This window comes from Elephas maximus, chromosome 12, assembly GCF_024166365.1.
Source record: "Elephas maximus indicus isolate mEleMax1 chromosome 12, mEleMax1 primary haplotype, whole genome shotgun sequence".
In the NCBI taxonomy this organism is placed as follows: domain Eukaryota; kingdom Metazoa; phylum Chordata; class Mammalia; order Proboscidea; family Elephantidae; genus Elephas; species Elephas maximus.
In genome coordinates, this window is record NC_064830.1 from 47764922 (window position 1) to 47791890 (window position 26969).

Genomic DNA, 26969 nt, shown 5'->3' on the forward strand with positions numbered 1-26969 from the left:
TTTTAGATTGGGAGCCACTGAGAAGAAAGTGATGAAAAATAATGAACAAGTAGAGATACATAATTTGAAGCTCCCTGCCAACCAGCACGGCACAGCATGGCCATCTTGGAATAAAGCCAACAGCCCCACATGAAGAACACAGAAAGGTACTTTTCACGGAATTCTCAATAGGAGATACAGAAACAGCACAGACACACCCAGAGTGAAGTAAGATCCTGTTTGCTGGCTGCAGCTTAAGGATGTGCTCAGACACTCACACAGAAACCGGAGAAGCACGCTCCCACAACATCCACCCTTCTGGTGAATAGGAGTGCAAATTGTCCCATTCCAGCAGCCCCAGCTGCCAGGGACCAGAGTACAAACCTGCCCTCTCCACTCCCCCATCTAAGCCTGCCTGCCCTTTCTGTGCCCCCCTCCCTGCCTGTCTCCTGTGCCCCGCTGTACCGCGGCCCCAAGTGGAACTGGCCGTGTGCCACTTCCCTCTGAGCTGTGCTGCGACTGTAAGTGGAAGCAGCTCCACACCACCTCCCTCCCCGCCGGCTCCACCCCACTGCACCACAGAAGTGACAATACTAATCTCAGATAAAATAGACTGTAAGGCAAATCCACTATAAAAGGCAAGGAAGGGCGACAATCCACCAAGAAGACATAATCTTAATAAATACGACAGGCTCCAGAATACACAAAAAAAACTCTTGACAGAACTGGAAAGAGAAATAGTTCCACAACAAGAGTAGGAGACTTCAACACACCATTCTCAGTAAAGGACGGAACATCTAGAAAGAAACTCAACAAAGTTACAGAAGATCTGAAGGCCACAATCAACTTGACTTAATAGACATATGGAACACTCCACCCAATAATAGCAAAGTATGTGTTTTCCAATGTACATGGAACATTCTCCAGATTAGACCACATTTTAGGCCACAGAGCAACCCTCAACAAAATCCAAAACATTGAGATAATACAGAGCATCTTCCCTGATCCCAACATCATAAGAGTAGAAATTGGTAACAGGAAGAGCAAGGGGAAAAAATCAAATACATGGAAACTGAATAACACCTTGCTTAAAAACTGCTGGGTAATAGAAGAAATCAAAGATGGAATAAAAAACTTAATAGAATCAAATGACAGTGACAAAACGTCATACCAAAACCTTTGGATACAGCAACAGCAGTACTCCGAGGTCAATTTATGGCAGTAGACACACATGTCAAAAAAGAAGAAAAGGCCAAAATCAAGACGTTAGTCCTACAACTTGAACGAACAGAGAACGAAAGAAGCCCCCAGCCACCAGAAGAAGGGAGATAATAAAGATGAGAGCAGAAACAAATGAAATAGAGAATAGGAAAACAGTATAAAGGATCAGCAAGACCAAAAGTTGATTCTTTAAAAAGATCAATGAAGTTGATAAACCATTGGCCAAACTGACAGAAGAAAAAACAGGAGAGGAAGCAAGTAACCCAAATAAGAAATGAGATGGGAGACACTACAGCTGCCTCAACCGAATGAAAAAGGATCATAACAGGAAAACTGTACTCCAGCAAATTTTAAAACCTAGGGGAAATAGACAAATTTCTAGAAACACACTACCTACCTAAACTAACAAAAACTGAGGTAGAAAGTCTGAACAGACTCATAACAAGAGATTAGAAATCTCTTCAGAAAACTCGCAAAACAAAAAAAAAAGTCCTTGCCCTGATGACTTCACTGAAGAATTCTACTCAGCATTCAGAGAAGAGCTCACACTGTTACTGCCCAAATTATTTCAGAGCATAGGAAAGAAGGGGATGCTCTCAAATTCATTCTGTGAAGCCAGCATCAGGTAAAGACACCACAAAAAATAGAAAACTACAAACCAGTATCTCTCATGAATATAGGTGCGAAACTTCTCAACAAAATTCCAGCCAGTAGAATTCAGCATCGTATAAAAAAGATACAGCATGACCAAGTGAGATACCAGGTATGCAAGGGTGGTTCAACATTAGAAAATCAATCAACATTATCTACCATATAAATAGAACAAAAGAAAAGAATGACGTGTGTATCTCAATTGACTCAGGAAAGGCATTGGACAAAGTCCAAAACCCATTCCTGATAAAATGTTCAATAAAATATGAGTAGAAGGGAAGTTCCTCAGAATAATAAGGGGCATCTGTACGCAACCAGTGGCCATATCATTCTTAATGGAAGGAGGCTGAAAACCTTCCCCCCTGAGAACAGGAATAAGACAAGGATACCCTTTATCACATCCTATTTAACATCGTGCCGGAAGTCCTAGCTGGAACAACAAGGCAAGAAAAAGGGCTTCCAAGTCAAAAAGGAAAAAGTAAAACTCCGTATTTGCAAACGATAAGATACTATTAGTTCATACTATACATAAAATAGAGAACCCTAATTCCACAAGAAAACTACTGGAACTAATGGGAAGATTCAGCAGAATAGCAGGATACAAGATCAACATACAAAAATCGTTTGGATTCCAATATACCAACAGAGAACTGTGAACAAGAAGAAAATAATATCATTTATAATAGCCTGTATAAAAATAACTTAGGAATAAATCTAACCAGGGACATAAAAGACCTATACAAAGGAGACTACAAAATACTACTGCAAGAAACCAAAAGAGACCTACATAAATGGAAAAACATACCGTGCTCATAGATAGGAAAACTTAACATTGGGAAAATGTCACTCCTACCTAAAGCGATCTGCAGATACAATACAATCCCTATCCAAAACCAATAGCATTCTTCAGCAAGATGGAAAAACCAATCATTAGCTTTATGTGGAAAGGAAAGGAAAGAGGCCCCGGATAAGTAAAGCATTATTGAAGAATAAGAACAAATTAGGAGGCCGCATATTCCATGGTCTCAGAACCTGTGGTTAAGAGCTCAGCTGCTATACAAATGTCAGTAGTTTGAATCCACCAGTCACTGCTTGGAAACCCTGTGGAATAGTTCTACTCTGCCCTGTAGGGTCACTATGAGTTGGAATCAACTTGACAGCAACAGGTTTGGTTTGGTTTTGGTTATACAGCTGTGGTAGTCAAAACAGCCTGGTTCTGGTACAGTGACACACACGTTGACCAATGGAACAGAGTTGAGAACCCAGATATAAATCCATCCACCTACGATCACCTGAACTTTGACAAAGTCTCAAAGTCCATTAAATGGGGAAAGACAGTCTTTTTATCAAATGGTGCTGGCAAGTGGGATGGGATGGGATGGGGAAATCACAGACTAGATGGTTAAATAAGTGGTGAGTTCGGTGAAGAGAAAGACAGTACACATTATAGAAGAGGTCAGCACAATGTGACCGAGACAAAGTCATAGAAGTTTCAAAGACACATCCAAACACCCTGAGGGACCGAGGTCTCAGGAACATCTAGGTCAATTGGCATAACATAGTTCATAAAGAAAATGTTCTACATCTGACTCTAGTGAGTAGTGTCTGGGGTTTTAAAAGCTTGAGAGTGGTCATCTCAGATACATCTACTGGTCCCATCCCGTCTAGAGCAAAGAAGTATGAAGAAGACGACACAGGAAAATATTAGCCCAAAGGACTAATGGAACACAAGTACCACAGCCTTCACCAACCAGAGCCCACAACAACTAGATATGGTGTACAGCTACCACCACCGACCACTCTAACAGGGATCACAGTAGAAGGTCCCAGACAGAGAACAATGTAGAACAAAATTCAAATTCCCAAAAAAGACCAGACTTAACTGGTCTGACAGAGATTGAAGGAACCCTGAGGATATGGCCCCCGGCTGCTTTTTTAACTCAGAAGTGAAATCACTCACAAAATTAACACTTCAGCCAAAGGTTAGACAGGGCTTTTAAAAAAACAATAACACACTTGAGTAATGTGCTTCATATTTCAGTCACGTATTACGAGACTTAAATGGGCACACCTGACCAAAGGAAAAATGAGAAGGCAGGAAGGGATAGGAAAACTGGATGAATGGAAGTGGGGGCACCTGAGTGGAGAAGGGGAAAATGTTGACACATCATGAGGTTTGCAAACAGTGTCACAAAACAGTTCGTGTATTAATTGTTGAATGAGAAATTTGCTCTGTAAACTTATCTGAAACACAATAAAAAATAAAAAGTATTTATGAAGATTTTCATACAAAAAAAAAGGTTTCGTAATCTGGAAAACAGTTCAGTAGAAGTTATTCAATGCCAAGAGAGAAAAAATGGAGGAAAAATTCAGAAGAGACCATAAGAAATTTGAGATACCCATGAAAGAACTAACATTGTATAATCAGAGTCCCAAAAAGTAGAAAAGATAGAGAATGGGATAGAAGAAATACTGACCCAAGAATGTGACAAAACTGAGAAAGATATCAAAACTCAGATTCAAAAAGTTCTGTGAACTCCAAGCAGGATAAATATGAAGGAAACCAAGTGGAGATCCATCATTAATTTAACTGCTGAAAACCACAGAAGAAGAGAAAATCTTAAAAGCTGGCAGAGGGAAAAGTCATTACTTTCAGGAAAAATGGTAAGAATGATGGCTGATTTATCACCTGAAGTTGTAGCAAGGAGCCAGAAGGCAGTAGAGCGACCTCTTTAAAGTGCTGAAAGAAAATACAGTGTTCATCTAGACTTCTACATCCAGTGAGAATATCCTTTAAAAACTAAGGCAAAACAGAGACATACTAAAGCTGAGAGAATTAATTGCAAATAGACTGAAATTAAAAAATTTTAAAGTACACGTTGAAAGAAAATGATGGCAGGTAAGAGCAAAAAACTGTAGAAATGAAGAATGTGACTATGAATTAATACTGTTTAAGATCATAACTTTTGCTTATGGGGCTTGAAACATGTAGAAGCAATATATGACAACTGTAGCACAAAATGCTGGAGGGAATGATAAGTCAAAAGTGCATTTGTAATTCCTAGAGTTAACCACTGAATGAAAATTTTAAATATACATAACTTAAAAACTAATAGAGAAGAGGATGGGATAATAAAAAATATTACTTTAAAGGAGGAATGCAAAAAAGAAGAAATAGAAAACAAATGACAGGGTGATAAACCCAACTTTATTAGTCATTGTAGTAAATGTAAATGGAACAAACAGTGAAGATAAAGCTCAGAAGACACAACTATATAGTGTTTACAAGGATACAAAGATGGGTGAGTTAAAAAATGGGAAAAATGTATTCACACAGTAAAAGCTGATTTTTACTATTTTAATATCATAAAAAGTGGACTTTAAGGCAAGAAGTATGACTGGAGATAAGAGTATTGCATAATGCCAAAAGGTCCATTTCAATAGGAAGATGATAACAACCCTAAAAATTTTCATGTATCTAATAATATAGGTCTAAAATGCAAAAAGCAAAAGTTGACAGAACTATAAGGTTAAAGTAGACAGAACCACGCTGTGTAGATTGACATGCTTCTGTGAGTAAACTAGTAGGTCAAATCAAGCAGGGAAAAAGTCAGCAAGGATCTAGAAGATTTGAACAACACAGCCAACTTGACCTCATTGACACACAGAAGACTTCACCCAAAACAAAAAAGAAATGAAATTTCAGAGCATGTTCTCTCACGACAGTGGAAATAAACTGAAATCAATAACAGATAACTGGAAAGTTCTCAAGTATTTGGAAATTAGCGTTGTATTTTTAGGTAACTTGTTGGTCAGAGAAGAAATAGCCAAGGAAATTATAAAATATGTCTAACTGAATGTTAATGAAAATACATGTCAAAACTTGTGGGATTGAAGCTAAAAGCCGTGCAGAGAAGGAAATTTAAACCTTTAAATGTATATGCTAAAAACAGGTTGAAAATTAAAGTTTCATCTCAAGACAATAGAAGAACAAGCAAATTATAAGCAAAGAAAGTTAAGGAAGAAAAACCAACAGTAAGAACAAAAGTCAGTGAAATAAAAAGTAAATGAATAATTAATAAAACTGAAAAAATGAAATTGTTGAAAAGGTTAATAAAATTGATAAACCCAAGGAAGACTGATAATATAAAAAATAGAATATAAATATGATAATATAAAAAATAGAAAAATTATCAGTATCAGGAATAATAAGATATGGCTATTAAAGAATATGAAAGAGATGGAACAAATAAATACAATATGTGATCCAGAATTCTGTACTAGAGAGAAAATGCTATAAAGAACAACAACAAAAAAAATGCTATAAAGAACAACAACAAAAAAAAAATAGTGCTATCGAGTCATTTCCGACTCATCGCAACCCCATAGGGTTTCCTAGGACAAGGTTGGGACAATTGATAAAACTGTAGTTAGCATGGTCTTTAGAGTAAAGATTTGTTATCAGTGTTAAATTTCTTGATTCTGGTAACATGTAATTTGGATATATAAGAAAATATTCTTAGGAAATACATACTGATGTATAAAGAGGTATGGGGACATAATATATGCAGCCTATTCTCAGATGGTTCAGAAAAGTAATATATGTGCATTTTTAAAGGATAATAAGAGGATATTTTAAATAAATGCTAAAAGATTTAACAGTTTAGATGAGAAGCTGAAATTGGCAAAACTGACACAAGAAGAAATTAAAAATCTGAATAGGCTTATATTTATTACAGAACATGAGTTTGTACTTGAAATAGTTCCCAAAAAGAAAACTCCAGCCCCAGATCATTTCACTGGCAAGCTTTAAATATTTAAAGAATAAATCACCAGTTTTACACAGTCTCTTACAAAAAAATAGAACAAGAAATAACACTACCCAACTCATTTAATGAAACCCGCACAGCCCTAATACCAAATCTCAGAAATAACAAGGAAATTAGGGGCCATTATCTCTCATGAATAAGACCAAAAAACCAAACCCAGTACTGTCAAGTCGATTCCGACTCAGGGCAACTCTATAGAGCCTCAAAAATTGTGAGCAAAATACTAGCAAATTGAATCTTGAAATATATAAGAGAAATAGTAAATGATAAATTGGTAGGGTTTATTTCAGCAATGCAAGGTTAACTTAACGTTCAAACATCAGTCCTTTTAAGTCAGATACAAAGTAAAGGAGAAAAAACATGATTATTTCAGTTTTAAAATGTATTCGATAAATTTAAACACCTCTTCACGATAAAAGTTGTTAGCAAACTAGGAATAGAAGCAAAGTTTCTTAAGATGACAGCCAAACCCATTGTCATCAGTTCCAACTCATAGGAACCCTGTAGGACAGAGTAGAACTGCCCATAGGGTGTCCAAGGCTGTAATCTTTACAGGGAAACCCTGGTGGCGTAGTGGTTAAGTAGTATGTCTGCTAATCACGAGGTCAGCGGTTCAGATCCACCAGGTGCTCCTTGGAAACTCTGTGAGGCAGTTCTACCCTGTCCTGTAGGGTCGCTATGAGTCAGAATCGAATGGACGGCAGTGGGTTTGGTTTTGAGTTAATCTTTACAGAAGCGGACTACCACATTTCTGCAGATAGTGCTTAACCACTGCACCACTAGGGCTCCTTAAGATAACATGTGTGTACAAAACTATAGTTTTTATACTTAATAGTCAAATATCGAATGTTTTTTTCCTCTGAGTTCAGGAACAAGGCACAGAATTTCACTAGCTCCATTTTTATTCAACATTATTCTGGAGGTTTTCGTGAATTCACTGAGGAAGAAAAATAAAAGTGTACGTTTATTTATAAACTGTCATTCTGTGGATGATACGATTGTATATTTAGAAAATCAAAAGAATCATCAGACTATTAGATTAGAATACAAAGTCTGTATACAACAAAAAATACAAGTCAGTTATAATTCTGTATACTAACATCAAACAGTTGGAAACCGAAATCTTAAACCACAATAGCAAAAAAAATCAATTTGATGAGAAATGTGCCATACCAAAAACTATAAAACATTGCTGAGAGAAATCATTGACAACGTGAGTAAAAGGAGAGAGATCATGAGTTGGAAGACTCAAAATTAAGATGTCCATTCTCCCTAGACTTAAATCCTGTCACCATTAAAATCGCAGCTCTGTGCGCATGCGTGTGTATGTGCGTGTGCATGTGTGTTTGTGTTTTTAAATAGCCAGTTTTAAAATATTCAAAAACTCAAAGGGCCTAGATTAGCCAAGGCAATCTTAAAGAGCAAAACTGGGGTGCTTACGCTGCCAGGTACCAAGACTTAATATAAAGCTACAGCAGTCAAGACAGTGTGGTATCGATGTGAAAAATAGACCAGTAGAGAAGGGAGTGTATAGAGAGTCCAGATTTAGACCAACTTGTTTATTGTCTCATCTTCTACAAAGCTGCCACTGCAGTTTAGCAGGGAAAGGACAGTCTTTACAATAAATGTTGCTGCGTTAATTGTATAAACCAGTTGCCATCAAGTCGATCCCAGATATCTGTGGATATAAATGAAACTTGACCTTTACCTCAAACCTTAAACAAATTTAATTGGAGATGGACTGTAGCATGAAATGGGAGGAGGGGGCTAAAACTATAGAGCACCTAGAAGGAAACATAACAGAATATCCTTAGGAAAGACGAGGATTTCTTGAACAAGATCTAAAAAACACTAACCAAAAAAAAAAAATTGATTAAATTGGAGCTTGCTTAAAAAAAGGAGTTCTTTCTGTTCACTGAAAGACAGCATTAAGAGGGAAAAGACAAGGCAAAAATGGGGAGAAGATATTTGCAAAACATGTGTCCAACAAAGGACTCATCTGGACTATGAGTATAAAGAACTACAAATCAGTAAGAAAAAGACAATTCGGTTTTAAAGAATGGGCAAAGGGAACTTACCAAAAAAAGATATCTGAATACTCCATTAAGCATATAAAAAGGTACTCAACATTACTTACCAGGAAAATGCAAATTAAAATCTCAGTGACTGTCACTACACATCCAACAAAATAGGCAAAATTAAAGGGACTGATAATATCTAGTGTTAGCAGAGATGTAGAGCAACATCATTGGTGGGATTATAAATTGGTATAACCACTTTGGGAAATAATTTGGCAGCATCTACTAAAGCTAAACTTGATAAAGCTAAGCCTTCCCTATGACTCAGCAGTTCCACTCTTAGGTATATACTCCAGAGAAATGTGCATGAATAATAGCCTCAAACTAGAAATAACCCAAATACCCATCAACAGCATTAGAGGGATAAAAATACTGTGGTATATTTGTGCAGGAATAGTTCAAATGGTTGCTACGTGTAATAACATGGATGCATTTCACAGATCCAGGAGCAAAAGAATACCTACTGTATTATTCTATTTGTCTAAAATTCAAAATTGGTCATTCTTAATTTGTAGTGAAAAGAAGTAAGAATAGCTAACAACTGTTCACTTCTTAGGGCACAAGGTACCTACCCTTTTGCACTTCTGAAGTGTTCTATATCCTGATCTGGGGAGTTACTCATGTGTATACATTGTTGAAAATTCAAAAGTTATGCATTTGAGATTAATGTACTTATGTATGTAATGCCTCAAATTTTCTTAAAGTAGTAATAGTACAGTATCATTCCATCTGGTGGTGTAGTGGTTAAGTGCTGCAGCTGCTAACCAAGAGGTCAGCAGTTCGAATCCACCAGGTGCTCCTTGGAAACTCTATGGGGCAGTTCTACTCTGTTCTACAGGGTTGCTATGAGTCAGAATCAACTCGACAGCATTGGGTTTGGTTTTGGTTTGGTTATTCCATCCTACTTCGAAAATGCAAATGTGCATCAGGAATAAACCAAACCTGTTGCCGTCGAGTTGATTCCAACTCATAGCGACCCTATGGGACGGAGTAGAACTGCCCCATAGAGTTTCTAAGGAACACCTTGTGGATTCTAACTGCTGACCTTTTGGCTAGCAGATGTAGCTCTTAACCACTATGACACCAGGGTTTCCGCATCAGGAATAGGTAATTTAAATTTATTATATGCTGAAATATTTTCCTTCTGGCAAAAAAATTTTAAGTGGTAAAGTGGAGAGAAGGTTAGAGTACTTGGGTTCTGAGTATGCTGCTGCTTTTCACTCCCTGCGGTCTTGTAAAACCTGGGTACATGTGATCTTGTGTAAGTTATTTAATCTTTTTATTATTGTACAGTGGGGATAATAATTTCCCCTTCTAGTACCAGAGATCATCAAAAGGATTAAATGAGATGATGGATGTAAAACTGCTTTGCACCTAGTGAAGTATGCAGATTTATAGTGTTTTCATAGTCCACTGAGACACTTAATGTCTAGGCTCACATACCCCCAAATACTGGAATCCTTGTGGAGATTGTCATCATGACTGAGTTACCATATGTAGCAGGTTGCCCCAATCTCTTCCTTTTTGCAGATGACTCTGAGAAATTGAAAGTGCTCTTGGAGACAACCGGAAATGTTCTGAGCCATCTACCCTGTTCTCCCAAACATTGGGCTAATTCCTTCCTGAGATTTGCCAGAGGCTTAACCTATGGAAGAACCTTTTGTTTGTCTGCATTTCGTCAACTGTTTCATTGATTATGAAATGAACCAGTGCCACTAAGGGGGAAAGATACTGCCATTTAGTTGTAAGAAGCTGTTGATTACAAGTTATCTCTTAGTTTCAGAGGTATTTATTGGGGGAAGAATATGCATCTTAGAACAGTGAAATACCAGATGTTTTTCCACACGGTGATCTTACTATTTTGGTAAATTTTTAGTTTCTGTGGGTTAGTATGACTTCTAAGTTGAATCATTTTATAGCTCTGTAAAGATGTTAGTCTTAAGTGTACCTCAGTGTAACCTAAATTACTCACTTGGGAGGCCAAGGAGAGGCATGTAATTTACAGAGAAAACAAAATGTATATGCAGTAAAATATTTATCATTGTACTTTGAACACTTCAAATTCACACATTAAAGTCACCCATGCTAGTTTTTTTACTTACCTAATGACTGCCATCAAATTACAATTAAATTTTTAGTAACCGAAACAGTGTTTTATTACTATAGGATCACGAACAAATTGTGAACATTTTTATAAGAACCGAAAGTGTTTTGACCCTGATGGACCACTAATATATTGTAACTTCTCAAGTATTTGTTGAATTAATAAATTTTCCGAATAATCACTTCAAGCTGTAAGTACTTATCATCTGAAAGCAACCAAAGATTTTTAATCCTTCAAAGTGAATATTTTTTTCCCTTAAATTAAAACATAGACCTTTGCCTCATTGATGAGAGGACTTTTTTTTCTTCAGTTTTTATTTTTTTATAATTTTCATCTAATTAGTATTGTCTTGTTTTTTATCCTTTTTTTTTTTAAATTTTTATTGTGCTTTAAGTTAAAGTGTACAAATCAAGTCAGTCTCTGACACAAAAACTTATACCTTGTTACATACTCCCAGTTGCTCTCCCCCTAATGAGACAGCCCGCTCCCTCCCTCCACTCTCTCTTTTCATGTCCATTTCGCCAGCATTTAACCCCCTCCACCCTCTCATCTCCCCTCCAGGGAGGAGATGCCAACATAGTCTCAAGTGTCCACCTGATCCGAGAAGCTCAGTCCTCACCAGCATCCCTCTCCAACACACTGTCCACTCCAATCCCTGTCTGAAGAGTTGGCTTCGGGAATGGTTCCTGTCCTGGGCCAACAGAAGGTCTGGGGGCCATGACCACGGGGGTCCTTCTAGTCTCAGTAAGACCATTACATCTGGTCTTTCTATGAGAATTTGGGGTCTGCATCCCACTGCTTTTCTGTTCCCTCAGGGGTTCTCTATGAGAGAACTATATGTTTTAGTCATCATTTCCCAAGTTGAAAACTGATGACAAGATTAAAAATTGTTCCTGTTACGGGGAAATGAAGCTGAGTTAGCATTCCAGTTATTTAATGAAAGATATAGTTAGATATAGAGTCCCTGGGTGGTGCAAAAGGTTAACACCCTCAACTGCTAGCTGAAAGCTTGGAGGTTCCAGTCTACCTACAGGTACCTGAGAAGAAAGGCCTGGCAATCTACTTTTGAAAAATTATGGAACACAGTTGTACCCTGACACATACGGGGTTGCCATGAATCTGAACTGACTCAAAGGCATCTGAATTTTTTGTTTTGGGGGGGTTTTGTTTTTTGTCCTTTTCGGTCTTAGGAAAACCCAAATGTGCATCAGGAATAAGTAATTGATAGTTTGAGTGCTAATAACTAATTTAGAAGGGATGTTTAAGTTCCCATAACAAAAGCAGTTTCATTGATCATTATTCTTTTGAGTTCCAGGCATGGTTTTATTAACTGGCATACTAACTAATGCACATTTGAACACTGTCCCTGTCTCCTCTTTGTTACTTTGTTACAAGTATAATCATGCAAATTAGTGAGTATTCAAAACCTAAGGCAAATCAGGCATTAGTTTTTAAAGTAACTTTAGTTAATGCTTTTCATTTTCCTTAGAAGACAATTTTATGGGCATTTGTGTTCATATCTGCTTATTACAGGCAGATAACTTCGCTCCAGATATAAGGAAGCAGTGGTGAATATTTGAGGGATTTACATTAATGGGATACCCTGGTGGCATAGTGTTCAAGTGCTACAGCTGCTAACCAAGTGGGCGGCAGTTCAGATCTGCCAGGCACTCCTTGGAAACTCTGTGGGGCAGTTCTACTCTGTCCTATAGGGTCGCTGTGAGTCGGACTCGACGGCAGTGGGTTTGGTTTTGTTTTATAGATGGATTAACTTTCGTAAATGGGAGCCTGGCTCTTTTTTTTTTTTAAAGCCTGTCTGGTTGACCTGACATCATAACAATTTTTAGGAAGAAGCGTATGGACTTTGTTGTACAAATTAGACACGGGAAGTAGTCAAAGCATATAGAAATATAGTCTCTTTTTTTTTTTCCAATGCCTTTTCAGTTACGATTAAGTGGGAACTAGCAGTATATTTAAAGATTAAAGAGAAAGAGCCAGTGGAGAAGATAAAGATGTAAGAGGAAATGATTACAAGTTCAGTCCTATAGGGCAAGTAAGACACTCTCCTCCCATACATCATTCTACCTTACTTCATCCCACACTGAAAGTTACTGAAGAGCCATATTATTTTATGGATTTTATAGGTCATTCGTGTTAAAAAAAAGAAAAAGATTTACACCATCTATATAACCTGTTAAAAAAAAAACTCACTGCCATCGAGTCAATTCTGACTCATAGCAGCCCTATAGAGTTTTTTATACAGTGCCCTATTATGAACATAATAGTGCATTAAATATAATATAAAAGCACCTAGCACCTTTTTAACGTTTGTTTTGATCAGAAAATGGAGGTTATGGTTGCTAAAATTCTTGGTACTGCTAATACTATTTCAGTGAAGTACCACCTACTGACAGCTACTTATTAACCTCCCTTTTTTCATAGCCACTGGTTCTTAGTGATGTTGATCTGGCCTTCTGCTAGATGGAGGACTTGCTATGCTGAGAGAGTAGGCCAGATCCTTAAGGATGCTGCCCTTGGAGACATTTCAGATTTGATGGGCTCCTAGGCCTCAAGTTGGCTACTGGAGAGCAAAGAAGAGGGCTGCATTTTGGTGGCAGCAGGCTTGAGAAGTATCATCAGGAACCAGCAGCGGTAGAGAAAGAGAAGCCAAAGATCATAGAAAAACCTCACTGTTAGCCATAGCACACAGCAAAGCATCTGGTAGTTTGCTGCCTGTGTGACTTTTCTGATCTTTAAAAATATGACTCTTTTTTTGAGAACTATTATTTTACAGATAAATTCTAGAAAACTGACCGTCTTGGTTTATCTAGTGCTGCTATAACAGAAATACCACAAGTGGATGGTGTTAACAAACAGAAATTTATTCTCTCAACAGTCTAGGTGGCTAGAAGTCCGAATTCAGGGTGGCAGCCCCAGGGGAAGACTTTCTCTCTGTGTCAGTTCTGGAGGAAGGTCTTTGTCCTTAATCATCCTCAGTCGAGGAGGTTCTCAGTGCAGGGACCCCAGGTCCAAAGGACACACTATTCTCCTGGCTCCTGTTTCTTGGTAGTATGAGGCCCCAATGTCTCTCTGCTAGTTTTTCTCTTTTATATCTCAAAAGAAATTGACCCAAGACACAACTTAATCTTGTAGATTGAGTCCGGCCTCATTAACATAACTGCCTCTGATTCTGCCTCATTATCATCATAGAAGTAGGATTTACAACACATAGGAAAGTCACATTAGATGACAGATAAAGTGGTGAACAGTCGCATGATACTGAGAATCATGGACTAGCCAAGTTGACACACATCTGGGGGGGACACAATTCATAACGCTGACCATTTTACTCATTGTTTTTCAGTACGAGGATGTCGTCCAGGAAAGATTGTGCAGATGACTGAAGCAGAAGTTCGGGGCTTATGTATCAAGTCTCGGGAGATCTTTCTCAGCCAGCCTATTCTTTTAGAATTGGAAGCACCACTGAAAATTTGTGGTATGTAAATGAATAAAGTTGAAAGCAATCCATTTCGAATGACTTAGGTTTTTCTTCCCATATTTACGTTGAGGATAACCTGAAGAAAAAAAAATTTTTTATTTGTGTAAAGGAGAAGATTGATAGGTTTTATTACATAAAATTATATTAGAGTTGAAACTTTCATTAGAATGACAAGTGACAGACAAGAAGAAAATATTTGCTGTATATACAAGATTGCTATTCACAATATATAGAGTTCTTAGAAATACATAAGAAAAAGACATTACATCACTTTGCAATTTGTATTTGTTCTTTTAAGTCTTACCATGTCTTTTGGCCAAAAGCAAGAACTTGTGACCTTAAGTTGATTGATCCTTGGAATCAGCCAGAGGATTGTCGTAGAGAAAGTAGCATTTTTTTTAAGTTCACATAAAACAGCAAAAAGTATGGTATAAATACTGTATCATACTGGGTTTTGGTTTGATAATGCAGGTATTTTTTGTAGTGCCTATTAATGTTTATAACAGCTTTTAAACAGCTTTTGCTCAATCAAGGATTATTTGCAAAGGTTTTTTTTTTTACTGCATGTTTCTTAATGATCCACATTCACAGCATGAAACCTGCAGGTGCTTAGCATGCTCTTTGAATACTTTTTATTCTTTTTCTTCATGTGCTGTATTACAGCATGAGCTTGGTGCTCCTTAGTACAGTGCCCAGGAAATAAGAGATATTAGCTGAGTAAATGTTGGTTGAATGAATGAATAGACTAACTCAGATTATCACCTTTAAGAGGTTTGAACTTTTGTGGAAATGATCAGTCCATTCTGTGACTTTAAATGAAGCAAATGTAAGATCACTTGTAGGTGATCTTAAAAATAAAACGATTCAAAGCCTTGGCAGGGTACTCTTTAAAATACTTTAATAAAGAAATAACTTTAATGCAATCGTAATTATTTATACTACATTTTTCTAAGTTCTTGTCATTTGTCTTGTATTTAGTATAACAAAGATGACCTAAGTTAAATTATTAAAGAATAACAGTATTAGTTGTCTATTGTTGCATAGCAAACTACCTCAGAACTTTATGACTTAAAACATCATTTGTCTGTTGTATCACAGTTTCTGTGGGTCAGGAATTTGGGTGCAGCTTAGCTGGGTCCTCAGGTTCTCTCACAAGGCTCCAGTCAAAGTATCAGCTGGCTGCAGTCATCTCAAGGGTCCTCTAGGGAAGGATTCAGTTCTTTGGCACATGGGCTTCTCCATATACCAGCTGACAACATGGCAGCAGGCTTCACCAGAGCAAGCCTGTTAGCAGTACAGAAGTAACAGCCTTGTTAACCTTATTTCAGGAGTGACAACCCGTCAGTTTTGCCATGTTCTAGAAGCAAGTCACTAGGTCCAGTCCACACTCACGGGGAGGACATTACACAAGGGCATGAACATTGGAAACCATTTCATAAAAGCTACCTGCCACAGTAACCAAATTTTCTAAAACTAACTTTTTCCATTTTTAGGAGATATTCATGGACAGTATACAGATTTACTGCGATTATTTGAATATGGAGGTTTCCCACCAGAAGCCAACTATCTTTTCTTAGGAGATTATGTGGACAGAGGAAAGCAGTCTTTGGAAACCATTTGTTTGCTTTTGGCTTATAAAATCAAATATCCAGAGAACTTCTTTCTCCTAAGAGGAAACCATGAGTGTGCTAGCATCAATCGCATTTATGGATTCTATGATGAATGTAAGTAAAAATAAAAACTTAGAAAAGTAGTTAATGGGAAAATTCCCTAATAATTTTCCGGTTCAAAAGAGTTTCTTCAATTCACAGTTTTTCAACATATGATCTGTTAAACATAGGACTAGGAACAGAGCCTTTTGTGGACAAGGAGCCTGAAATTGAGAAATATGTTACTAATTAGTTCCTTGAGATCTCTCTGGTCATATTATTTCAGGTTGAATAAAGCTTATTCGGCTGAAACTGCTACCCTCTTTTAATTAGTTTACATAGCAAAATATTCTGGTGAAGCAGAGGTCAGTAAAGACAGTGGCCTCTGGTTTTATAGTATCCATTAAGGTTTTAGCTCTCAGCATTCTTAGGATATGACAGGAACCCTTATCAACCCCGTGTCGTACAAACTATTGAGAAGTTCTGTCAAACTATTTAAAGTTGAAATGTATTCTCTACAAATCTAGAGAAACAAGGTTATTGCGTATTTTGAGATATTTTATTGTACTTTCACCAGTAAGAAATCACTCATTTGCTGTTTATAGCAGTAGCATTGCCTTGGTCTTTTGGGCTTGCTAGGTAGAATATGGGAGTGAGCATATATTTGGCTAATTACAACTAAGAATTAATTTGCCAGTGATTTGAATTACAGTGAATTTATTCTTACTTAATACTGAATTTCCCCATTAGAACAAGCTTTTTGCTTTTTTCCCATCTTTCTATGTTGAATAGTGCTATTTAAACTGTGAAGTATCTCCCTGATCCATATAATCATTTATTTGACAACTGAGGACGTGGTATATGGTAGGCACTGTTCTAAACGCCAGGAATGCAACAGTGCATCCAGTGGTCTCTGTTCATACACAGCTTATACGCCAGTTGAATGATTCTGTATTTGATTTTATATTGCACATTTATTTCTGATGTGTAGTGTTTGAATCAGACCAGTTAAGAGGAAGAGAGTTGTAGTATGTCAAATTATAACCATCTTCCTAAAGCTGCATCAGAAATAGAGATATATCCTTAAAGGATGAAATAAATAGGCTTGAATAGTTACCTTCCTTGAGGGTAAAACTGACATCAAATGAAATCATATATATGAGAACAGTTTGTCAACCCTGCTTTGAGTTGTACTTACTGAGAGGCAGGCTATGGCATAGAAAATTAGTACTTGTATCTTTCATCCTCCCCTGGGTTACTTACTGCAAAGTATTGCCAACTTCAGGAAAATCAAGCAACTCTAAAAAGGTGAATGTACACTTGAGGCTGTCTTTGTTGTGCCTGTTTATGCCAAAGTACAGGAAAATTATATCCTTTGTGTCTCCCTTTATACTTGCTCTAGTGCCAAGTTATGATTCATTCCAAGGTGAATACCAGTTAAACACTGGGAAATTCTCTTTTCTTGGCAGTAAATTTACACTGTTACTCAGTGTATTAATGTCAAATGGACAGTTTCCAGAGGCACCCCTTTCACTTCTGTCCACTCGTTTAGCTAGGTATTTACCTAGTATATGTATTAAAGAGAAAAAATAATAGCCTATTAAACTATTTCAGAATTGCTATGTTATAGTGATCTTAAAAGACAAAATTGATGTTTTTGTTTCATAAAACGCCTAGCACAACCTTTGGAAGTCTTTAAACTTTACCGAACATGCTGAATGTTTATTTATATTTATTACTTTTTAAAAGGTATAGAAGTAACACTTATTCACTATAGGAAAAAAAAAAAACAGTACTAGATAAGCATAAAGAACAAAATTAAAAATTTTCATAATCTGGTGACTTTCAAATAACTATCGAGGGGAGTTTTAGATTTTTTAGATTTAGTCATGCCATAATATATAGGTAGATTAATATATTGATGTTTATATATAGGTTTTTTTGTGTTTTTTTATATAGGTTGTTATTTCATATTTATTTTATCTGCTTATTCTTTTTACAGGCAAACGAAGGTTTAATATTAAATTGTGGAAGACCTTCACCGATTGTTTTAACTGTCTGCCTATAGCAGCCATTGTGGATGAGAAGATCTTCTGCTGTCATGGAGGTAGACTAGTAAATTTGCTTTATGGGTTTTTCTTACTGTTCATCCACTATTTAGAAAGCATCTATAATAACTAAGATTCTATAGGAAAAAAAGTAGTTCTTGTGTGAAAACTCAAAATATTGAAACCATTTTAAACATAGCTAAAGTCTCTTTTAGTAAATAGAAGTTTATGATTATTCCTCAATATGAAAACTCACCTTTAAAGAATTTCACATATAAAGAGGATAAGTAGACTTTTGTTTGAAAAAATGTCTTTCCTTTTTCTGTTTTGTCTCAAGTCTTGACAGAAAGATACCCCTGCCATTAGTAAAAATGAGAGGATCATTATCTTCCTTCCTATATGAAATACCTTTCATTGGAATCCAAGTTGAATTGAGCTTAATATTCACACATGCTGAGTTCTAAGCTTGACATTTCTGCTTTAGTCCTAAAAATAATTTTTTTCACTAAATTTTATACAGCAAAACATGTACCAATTCAACAGTTTCTACATGTACAATTTAATGGCATTGATTGCATTCTTCAAGTTGTGCCACCATTCTCACCTTCCTTTTCTGATTTGTTCCTCCCTCATTAACGTAAGCTCACTGAGGTTATGGTTCCTGTCTGATCTTTTGAGTTGTTGTTGTCAGTCTTTTTTTAACTATTTAACTAAGCTAAACTATTGTTCAGGGTTTAAGATGACTTCAGGGGATATTTTTGGTTTAAGATTTAAAGATTATCTCAGAGCAGTAGTTGCAGGGGTTCATCCACACTCCATGGCTCCAGAAAGTCTGTAGTCCATGAGAATTTGAAATTCTGTTCTGCATTCTCCCCTTTTTGATCAGGATTATACTGTGGAATCTTTGATCAAAATATTCACTATCCACCAGACAGAGTCAGCACAACTAGATGATACCTGGCTACTACCATCAACTGCTGTGACAGGGATCACAATAGAGGGTCCTGGACCAGTCTAGAAAAAAATAAAATTCTAACTCAACAGCAACAAAAAAACTCATGTTCATTGCAGCATTGTTCACAGTAGCAAAAAAGATGGACACAACCTAGGTGCCCATCAACAGATGAATGGATAAACAAACTGGCACGTACACACAATGGAGTATTATGCAATGGTAAAGTATGATGAATCTGAAGCATCTCATAACATAGATGAATCTGGAGGACATTACGCTGAGTGAAATAAATCAATCACAAAAGAACAAATACTGTATGAGACCACGACTGTACTGAAAAGGTTTACACACAAAGAATCTTTCACGGTTATGAGGGAAGGGAGGTATAGGGATGGAAAAACACTGAATAGACAATAGATAAGGGTAAGACAGTACACAATACTGGGGAAGCCAGCACAACTTGTGCAAGACAAGGTCATGGAAGCTCCACAGACACGTCCAAACTCCCTGAGGTACTGAATTGCTGGGCTGAGGGCTGTGGGAACCATGGTCTTGGGGAACATCCAGCTCAAGTGGCATAACATAGTTTACAAAGAAAATGTTCTACATTCTACTTTGGTGAGTAGCGTCTGGGGTTTTAAAAGCCTGTGAGTGGCCATCTAGGATACTACTGGTCTAACCACTTTGGGAGCAAGGAAGAATGAAGAAAATTAAAGTTATAAAGGAAAGATTAGTTCAAAGGACTAATGGACCGCATCTACCACAGCCTCCACCAGACTGAGTCCAGTACAACGAGGTGATACCTGACTACTACCACTGACTGCTCTGACAGGGATCACAAGAGGGTCCCGGACAGAGTTGGAGAAAAACACAGAACAAAATTCTAACTCAAAAAGAAAGACCAAACTTGCTGGCCTGACAGAGACTAGAAAAACCCTGAGAGTATAGCCCCCAGACACCCTTTCAGCTCAATAATGAACTCACTCCTGAGGTTCAGCCTTCAACCAAAGATTGGACAGGCCCATAAAACAAAACGAGACTGAAGGTGCATACCACCTCTGGGGCAAGGGCTAGAAGGCAGGAGGGGACAAGAAAGCTGATAATAGGGAACCTAAGTTTGAGAAAGGAGAGTGTTGACATGCCGTGGGGTTGTTAACCAGTGTCGTAAAACAATATGTGTACTAACTTTAATGAGAGACTAGTTCTGTAAACCTTCATCTAAAGTACAATAAAAATAAAAGACCAGACTTACTGGTCTGACAGAGGCTGGAGAAGCCCCAAGAGTGTGGCCCCCGGATACCTTTTAACTCAGTAATGAAGTCACTCCTGAGGTTCACCCTTCAGCCAAAGATTAGACAGGCCCATAAGACAAAACAAGACTAAGTGGACACACTAGCCCAGGGGCAAGGGCGAGAAGGCAGGAGGGGAGAAGAAAGCTGATAATGGGGAACCCAAGGTCAAGAAGGGGAGCGTGTTGACGTGTCCGGGGGGTGTCAGCCAGTGTCACAAAACAATATGTGTATTGTTCAATGAGAAACTAATTTGCACTGTAAACCTTCATCTAAAGTACAGTAAAAAAAAAAAAAAAAATTCAGTAGTGATAGCGGGGAACCATGCAGTTCTTCTGGTCTCATGGCAGAGGAGGCGGTTTTTCACGGAAACAGTTAGCCACACATTCCATATCTTCCTCCTGTTCTTGACTTCTTCCTCTTTTGCTCCAGGTGAATAGAGACCAGTTATTGTTATTTGAATGTCCTCTTGCAAGCTTTTAAGACCCTAGGCACTATGGAGGGAGAACAGAAGCACTAAACACATTATGAGGCCAATTAACTAAGATGTCCCGTGAAACTATACCTCCAAACCAAGGAACCAAATCCCACAAGGTTTTTGATTGTAGTATTAATACATAAACAGCCTCAGTAGCTATTTTTTCTCTTCTTTTTTTTTGTCATTGTTGTGAGTATATTTACCACACAGCTTTCGCCAGTTAAACTTCTTATGGGTATACAACTTGTTGACAGCAGTTATAATAATCGCCTATGCAGCCCTACCCTTAATCAATGCGATTTTTCCATCACTGTTAACCCCCCGTTTCCCTCTCCCTCCTGCTGCTGGTAACCAGTAATAAACTTTGGTCTCTATACATTTGCGTTTTCTTGTCTACATAAGTGAGGTCATACAATATTTGTCCTTTTGTGATTAGTTTATTTCACTCAGCATAATGTCTTCCAGCTGCATCCGTATTGTAGCATGTATCAAGACTTCATTTCTCCTGGCTGAGCAATATTTCATTGTTTGTATCACATTTTGTTTATCCATTCCTCAGCTGATAGGCTAAAAATAATTTTTTTGATAGAATGGTGTTATTCCATAAGACCTGTGAAATAAGTTTGAATATGTGAAAGTTCATTTGAAAAATTGACATATGTGCTTAGTGCTTAACTAGATGCCGTGAAAATATATGGATAGTGTATGACCTAGTTGTCTTGAAGAATTTAAAGACCTATTGATAAAGTTTGTTTTTGCAACAAATGTTGAGTATTAAAGGGAATTTAATTCATAACCGATAAACTATTGATCAGAAGGAGAAACAAGAAGAGCACACAAAAACTTTGCAGTCCTTAAAGTGGCACATAAATATATATTTAAATAATATTATGCATTAATATATTTCTCTCTGGTAGGCAAACCAAGTATCACCACAAGGAATGAGGCTCAATAGTCAGTTCCATACTGCTGCATTTCCATTCTTAGCTATACAAATGTGTAAGAGCTACAATTCCTTAAACATTTAGTGTCTCCTGGAAAACGTTCTTCCACTAATACAGTGAATTATGTTCTGTCAGAGAATAAACCACTTATACCTAATGCCTAGACAAGTACATCTAAGTGTTCATCTTCAGTTCCTCCTGCACAGTAAAAAAAAAAAAAAAAGGGCAACGAATTTTCTTACACTATTCTCATTAAATTACTTCCTTAATAAAAAACCCAGTGTAGTTATTAAACCATTCAGCAAACTCCTTTGCACAGTGTTCGTATTTCTCTATAATCTGATCCCATTCATCACCAGAAGAACTGCATGGTTCCCAGCTATCGTTACACATTTGTATAGCTAAGAATAGAAATGCAGCAGTATGGAATTGACTATTGAGCATTATTCCTTATGGTGATACTTGGTTTGCCTACCAGAGCGAAATATATTGATACATAATATTTAAATATAAGTATATATTTATGTACCACTTTAAAAAATTGCAGAGTATTTTCATGTGCTTTTTCTTGTTTCTCCTCCTGATCAGCAGTTTGTCGGTTTGAAGACCATGAGCACGTTGGAGTGGGATGTGGGACGGAGGTCTGAGGGACAGAGTAACTTGGAAATAAAGCTTTAAGATTAGGTGGTAAGGAAGAAGTGATAGGAAGAGTGGTGGAATTACGTTCTTAGGAAGGTCAGGGGATGGTTGGGAGGAAAGAGGACTGGTGGGACTTATTTACTTGGGAAATCTTTTGAAATAGAGGGAAGTTTCATTTCCCTGGTAAGAAAAAGTGGAGAATAATACCTAATCATAATATTCTGTTATATCAAACTGGGATTCAAAATAACTCAGTGTGTTGACCTTTAAGATAACATTAAAAGGAACACTTTCTACTCTGTCCTATAGGGTCGCTGAGTCAGAATCCACTCGATGGCAACAAGTTTTTTAAGTAACTTTAATTTCAAGTAATTAATCAACTTTGATTAAATGCTTTTTTATTGGCCAGTTAAGATTTTTTTAGGTGTCATCACTGTGTCTTTTTATTAATAGGACTGTCACCAGACCTGCAGTCTATGGAGCAGATTCGGAGAATCATGAGACCCACTGATGTCCCTGATACAGGTAGATATGTGGAGAAGTCGGATTAATTGTTTTTCATGAAATGCTGGCATATTTGACCCTTTGAACCTGATTATATCTAGTGAAAGTAAGGTTGGTTTATATAATAAATAATAGAGCTTTTTATAGTCAGTAAACTAGAAGTTAACTTTAGTAATATAAAACATTTCACTTTGAACTAATCATTTCCCAAAGTGAAGAACTTTAAAATTTTGTATTACAGTACCATAATATGGTTCTGCCAGAGTTGTTTTAGCACAAAAGATCTTGCTATTGATTCCTCTTAATTCCTTATCTCTAAATTCCTTCATTTGAGTCTGCATTGGTTAATCAAAAGTTTTTCATAATTAAAATAATTCTTTCCTTCTTAGCTGATGATATATTTACCTTTTTAATGGTCTAGTAGTTTTCTCAGAGGAGCCTTGGTGGCACAATGGTTAAATGCTCAGCTGCTAACCGAAACGTCAGCTGTTCAAACCCATTAGCCACTCTGTGGGAGAAAGATGTGGCTTCCATAGAGATTTACAACCTTGGAAGCCCTATGGGGCGATTCTGCTCTGTCCTGTAGGGTGGCTGTGAGTCAAAATCAACCCAACAGCAATAGGTTTTGCGATTTTGGTACTAAGTTTTCTGTTATTTTCTGCATTATCAATATTTTAAATTTTTAGAGCTCTTAAGGCTCTACAGAAATGTGTTGTGAAAACACATCTGGACATTCAGAATAATTCTTAGATAAGAAAAAAAAAAAAACAAATTCCAGTTGGAATAAAATACCATTGATTAATAAATGAGCCTAGTATAATTTCGTAAATAAATAATCACTGTTACCACTTACCCATTCTGTTGTCTTTAAAATGTTTGAAATTACTCATATTTGGGTACCAGTATATGTACTGAAACGATCTCTGATGGCTCAGTGACTAAGCACTCAGCTGCTAAACCAGCGTCAGTGGTTCAGACCCACCAATGGCTCCACAGAAGAGATGTGGCAGTATGCTCCCATAAAGATTACAGCCTTGGAAACCCTATGGGGGCAGTTCTTCTTTGTCCTATAGGGTCGATTCTGACTCATGGCAACCCGATAGGACAAGGCTGTAATTATATAGTATATATTTCACTAACCCTAATGGGAACTATTTAATATTAAAATTCTATTTTTTAAGTAAAGTATAATGTATGTATTTCAAGTCATTACATCTTTAGGGTTTATAGTTCATATATAAATCTTAAGTTTTAAGGGTGACACTTTATTCTTTTTAGCAGAAGTTATTAAGATACTAAAAATTATTTTGAACTTTGATGTTCTCTGTATTTCAAAAATTTAATTTTATATGGCGGTTAATTAGGAATTAAAATTATTCTGAGGTTCTTATCTTGAATCCGTTAAGATTGAAGAATTCTAGATCGTTGTTGCTCTTAGTATTTGACTTTTCATGCCTTTAGACTGTTATATTTTCCAGATAATTCCTAAAGCAACTAAATTCTGGTTGTACTCGATTTTATTTTCTCACCGAAATTACATATTTTCATACAGTGGCTTTCCGTCACTGGAATCTATGGAAATATAGTATGAGCATTATAGTGTGTGTGTGTGTATGTTAAAGAATCAGCTTAAATATCATACCCCAGAAAACCCAGTGCTATGATATTTAAGCTGATTCTTTAACGTACACACATAGCAGACGTTCTTAAATATCAATAAGAGAAATTAAGACTATCTTGTCAGCAATTCTGCAGTGTTTTAAACAATTCCCTTAGAACGACAAGCTATAATATGACTCAAAATAAAGATCTCCTTTCCTGGTAAGCTACATTATAAGGTTAATGAGTTACAAAAAAAAAAAATCTTAACATTGCCTCATTCTATAAAGAATATATGCTACTGATTTCTTACTGTCCTTCCATATTGCCATCTCAACCTCCACTCTCACCTCCCTCTTAATCTCACTGTAGTTTGACTTTTACCCTCTCTGTTCCCCTCAGCCATCAAGAAGCTGCATTTATTAAGCCGATGATCTACTATTAGTGGCACATTTTTAGTCCTTGTTCTGTACCCACTCGTTTATGACACTTGAAACTATTAACAATTTCCTACTTCTAGAAAATTCTCTCTCTTCTATTCTGATTTCTTTCATTTTAACCATTTCTTCTCAATATTTTTTGTTCATCCTTCCTCCCTTGTCTGCCCATTGAATGTTTGGATTTCCCAGAGTTCATTTACTCGTCTTCTCACTATATATTCCCAAGGTGGCCTAAGTCCCTCCTAAAATTTCCACGGCTATTAGTATGATGAAATTCATAGATAAGTATTTCCAGCCTTGATTTAATATTTTCCCAAAGGATTACCAGAGCCAGGGATCTCAGTTGATTCTGTCATTCCTCGTGTGCTTTTAAAATCCTCTAGGCCTCAGTAGAAAATGTTTTTCATCCTCAAATTGATCTGTAGATCAAATGGAATGCCAGTGAAATCCCAGCTGGGTTTTTCATGGACTTAGGCAAGCTGATTTGGAAGTTTATGTGGAAGAGGAAAGGATCAAAAATAACCAAGATAATCCTGAAGGAGAAAAAAATTAAATGGTGATACTAGTCCTGCCAGATATAAAGACTTGTTTAAAAATTCTAGCATGTAAGACTGTGTTATTGGCTCGGGGATAGATAAAATATGCTAATGGAAGAGATTACACAGCCGGAAACAGTATAGATCGCTGTAGGGAAAGGGTAGGCTGTTCAGGAAATGCTGCTTGATAGGTTGGTTTTCCATATGGAGAAACTATACACACAAGAAGAACAGCCTTTTTCAAGTACCTTGTTATGCTCAAAAGTGGGCCATATAAAGATTTTCTGTATATGGAAAGGGCTGGGAAGTACCTCTGGAAGACGCCAGGCAAGATTCCATTCGTGTGGTTGCTTTAACAAAGAGTGAAGAACTCTCAGTAGGCTGGGATACTGGAGAGCAAGTGATTGTCATTACATAAAGGGAAGAATGAGTAAGAGGGCAGGAAAAGAAATGAAAAGTGATGTAGATATACTTTGTGTTGTAAATTTGGGGGGACTTTTTTGTTTTTATTGCTGTATTTTTGTTCCTTGAAGGTTTGCTATGTGATTTGCTGTGGTCTGACCCAGATAAGGATGTGCAAGGCTGGGGAGAAAATGATCGTGGTGTTTCCTTCACTTTTGGAGCTGACGTTGTCAGTAAATTTCTGAACCGTCATGATTTGGACTTGATTTGTCGAGCTCATCAGGTATGAAATATAAAACTATTAGATATTTTAGTATCTGTAAACTTCTTCATACCAAGTCTTCTCATTTTGTTTTTGGGGAAACTCAGATCCAAGAAAGTTAAATTGACTTTTATAAGGTAAGCAGTAGGAGAGGCAGATCCAATACCTAGATTTCACAATTAATACTCTAGTGATTTGTTCATTTTTTTTACTGTATAGGAAGAAATACTTCAAAAGAACCTATTTTAGCAATACATTGTAATCCTGACACATCTTTTCAATGCTTTCCTGAAACTTTCTAGACAATATTTTGTCCATTTTGATCTGATCTTTGAATATGTAGTATAGAAAAACAAGCAAATTAATTTATGTAGACTTTGGACTTTGGTAAGAACAGAAAAGACATTTTTACAACAGCTGAGGAAATTTGATTATAATTGGGTGTTAAATACCAAGGAATTATTGTTCCAGCTGGACTTTGGTAAGAACAGAAAAGACATTTTTACAACAGCTGAGGAAATTTGATTATAATTGGGTGTTAAATACCAAGGAATTATTGTTCCAGCCATGATAATAGTATTATTGTTCTGTGAGAAGAATGTTTACATTTTTTTCAGGAATACATTCTCAGGATTGTAGAGGTGAAATAGCATGTTTGGAATTTGCTTTAAAATTTGTCAGAGTGGAAAAAAAAAAAGGATGGAGGGGAGTGGAAGGATAAATGAAACAAAGCAAAATCCCTATAGTTACTGAATCAGGGTGGTGAATAAATGGGAGTTTTTTGAAGTCTTCTCTGACTTTTGTGGATCGTTGAAATTTTTTATTATAAAAACATACGTACGGTTTAGGTAGTTATTTAAATG

The 26969-nt window shown here is 36.8% G+C and overlaps 1 protein-coding gene across 2 annotated transcripts in view; it reads left to right on the forward strand.

Moving 5' to 3' along the window:
- The window catches only part of PPP1CB (protein phosphatase 1 catalytic subunit beta), a 48962-nt gene that overhangs the window by 13299 nt on the left and 8694 nt on the right, over positions 1-26969 (forward strand). For both annotated transcript variants that reach the window (XM_049905107.1, XM_049905108.1), the window contains exons 3-7: positions 14227-14358; positions 15855-16085; positions 18013-18117; positions 22817-22888; positions 25976-26127. In XM_049905107.1, coding sequence (XP_049761064.1) covers positions 14227-14358; positions 15855-16085; positions 18013-18117; positions 22817-22888; positions 25976-26127 — 692 coding nt within the window. The remainder of the gene's footprint in view (positions 1-14226; positions 14359-15854; positions 16086-18012; positions 18118-22816; positions 22889-25975; positions 26128-26969) is intronic.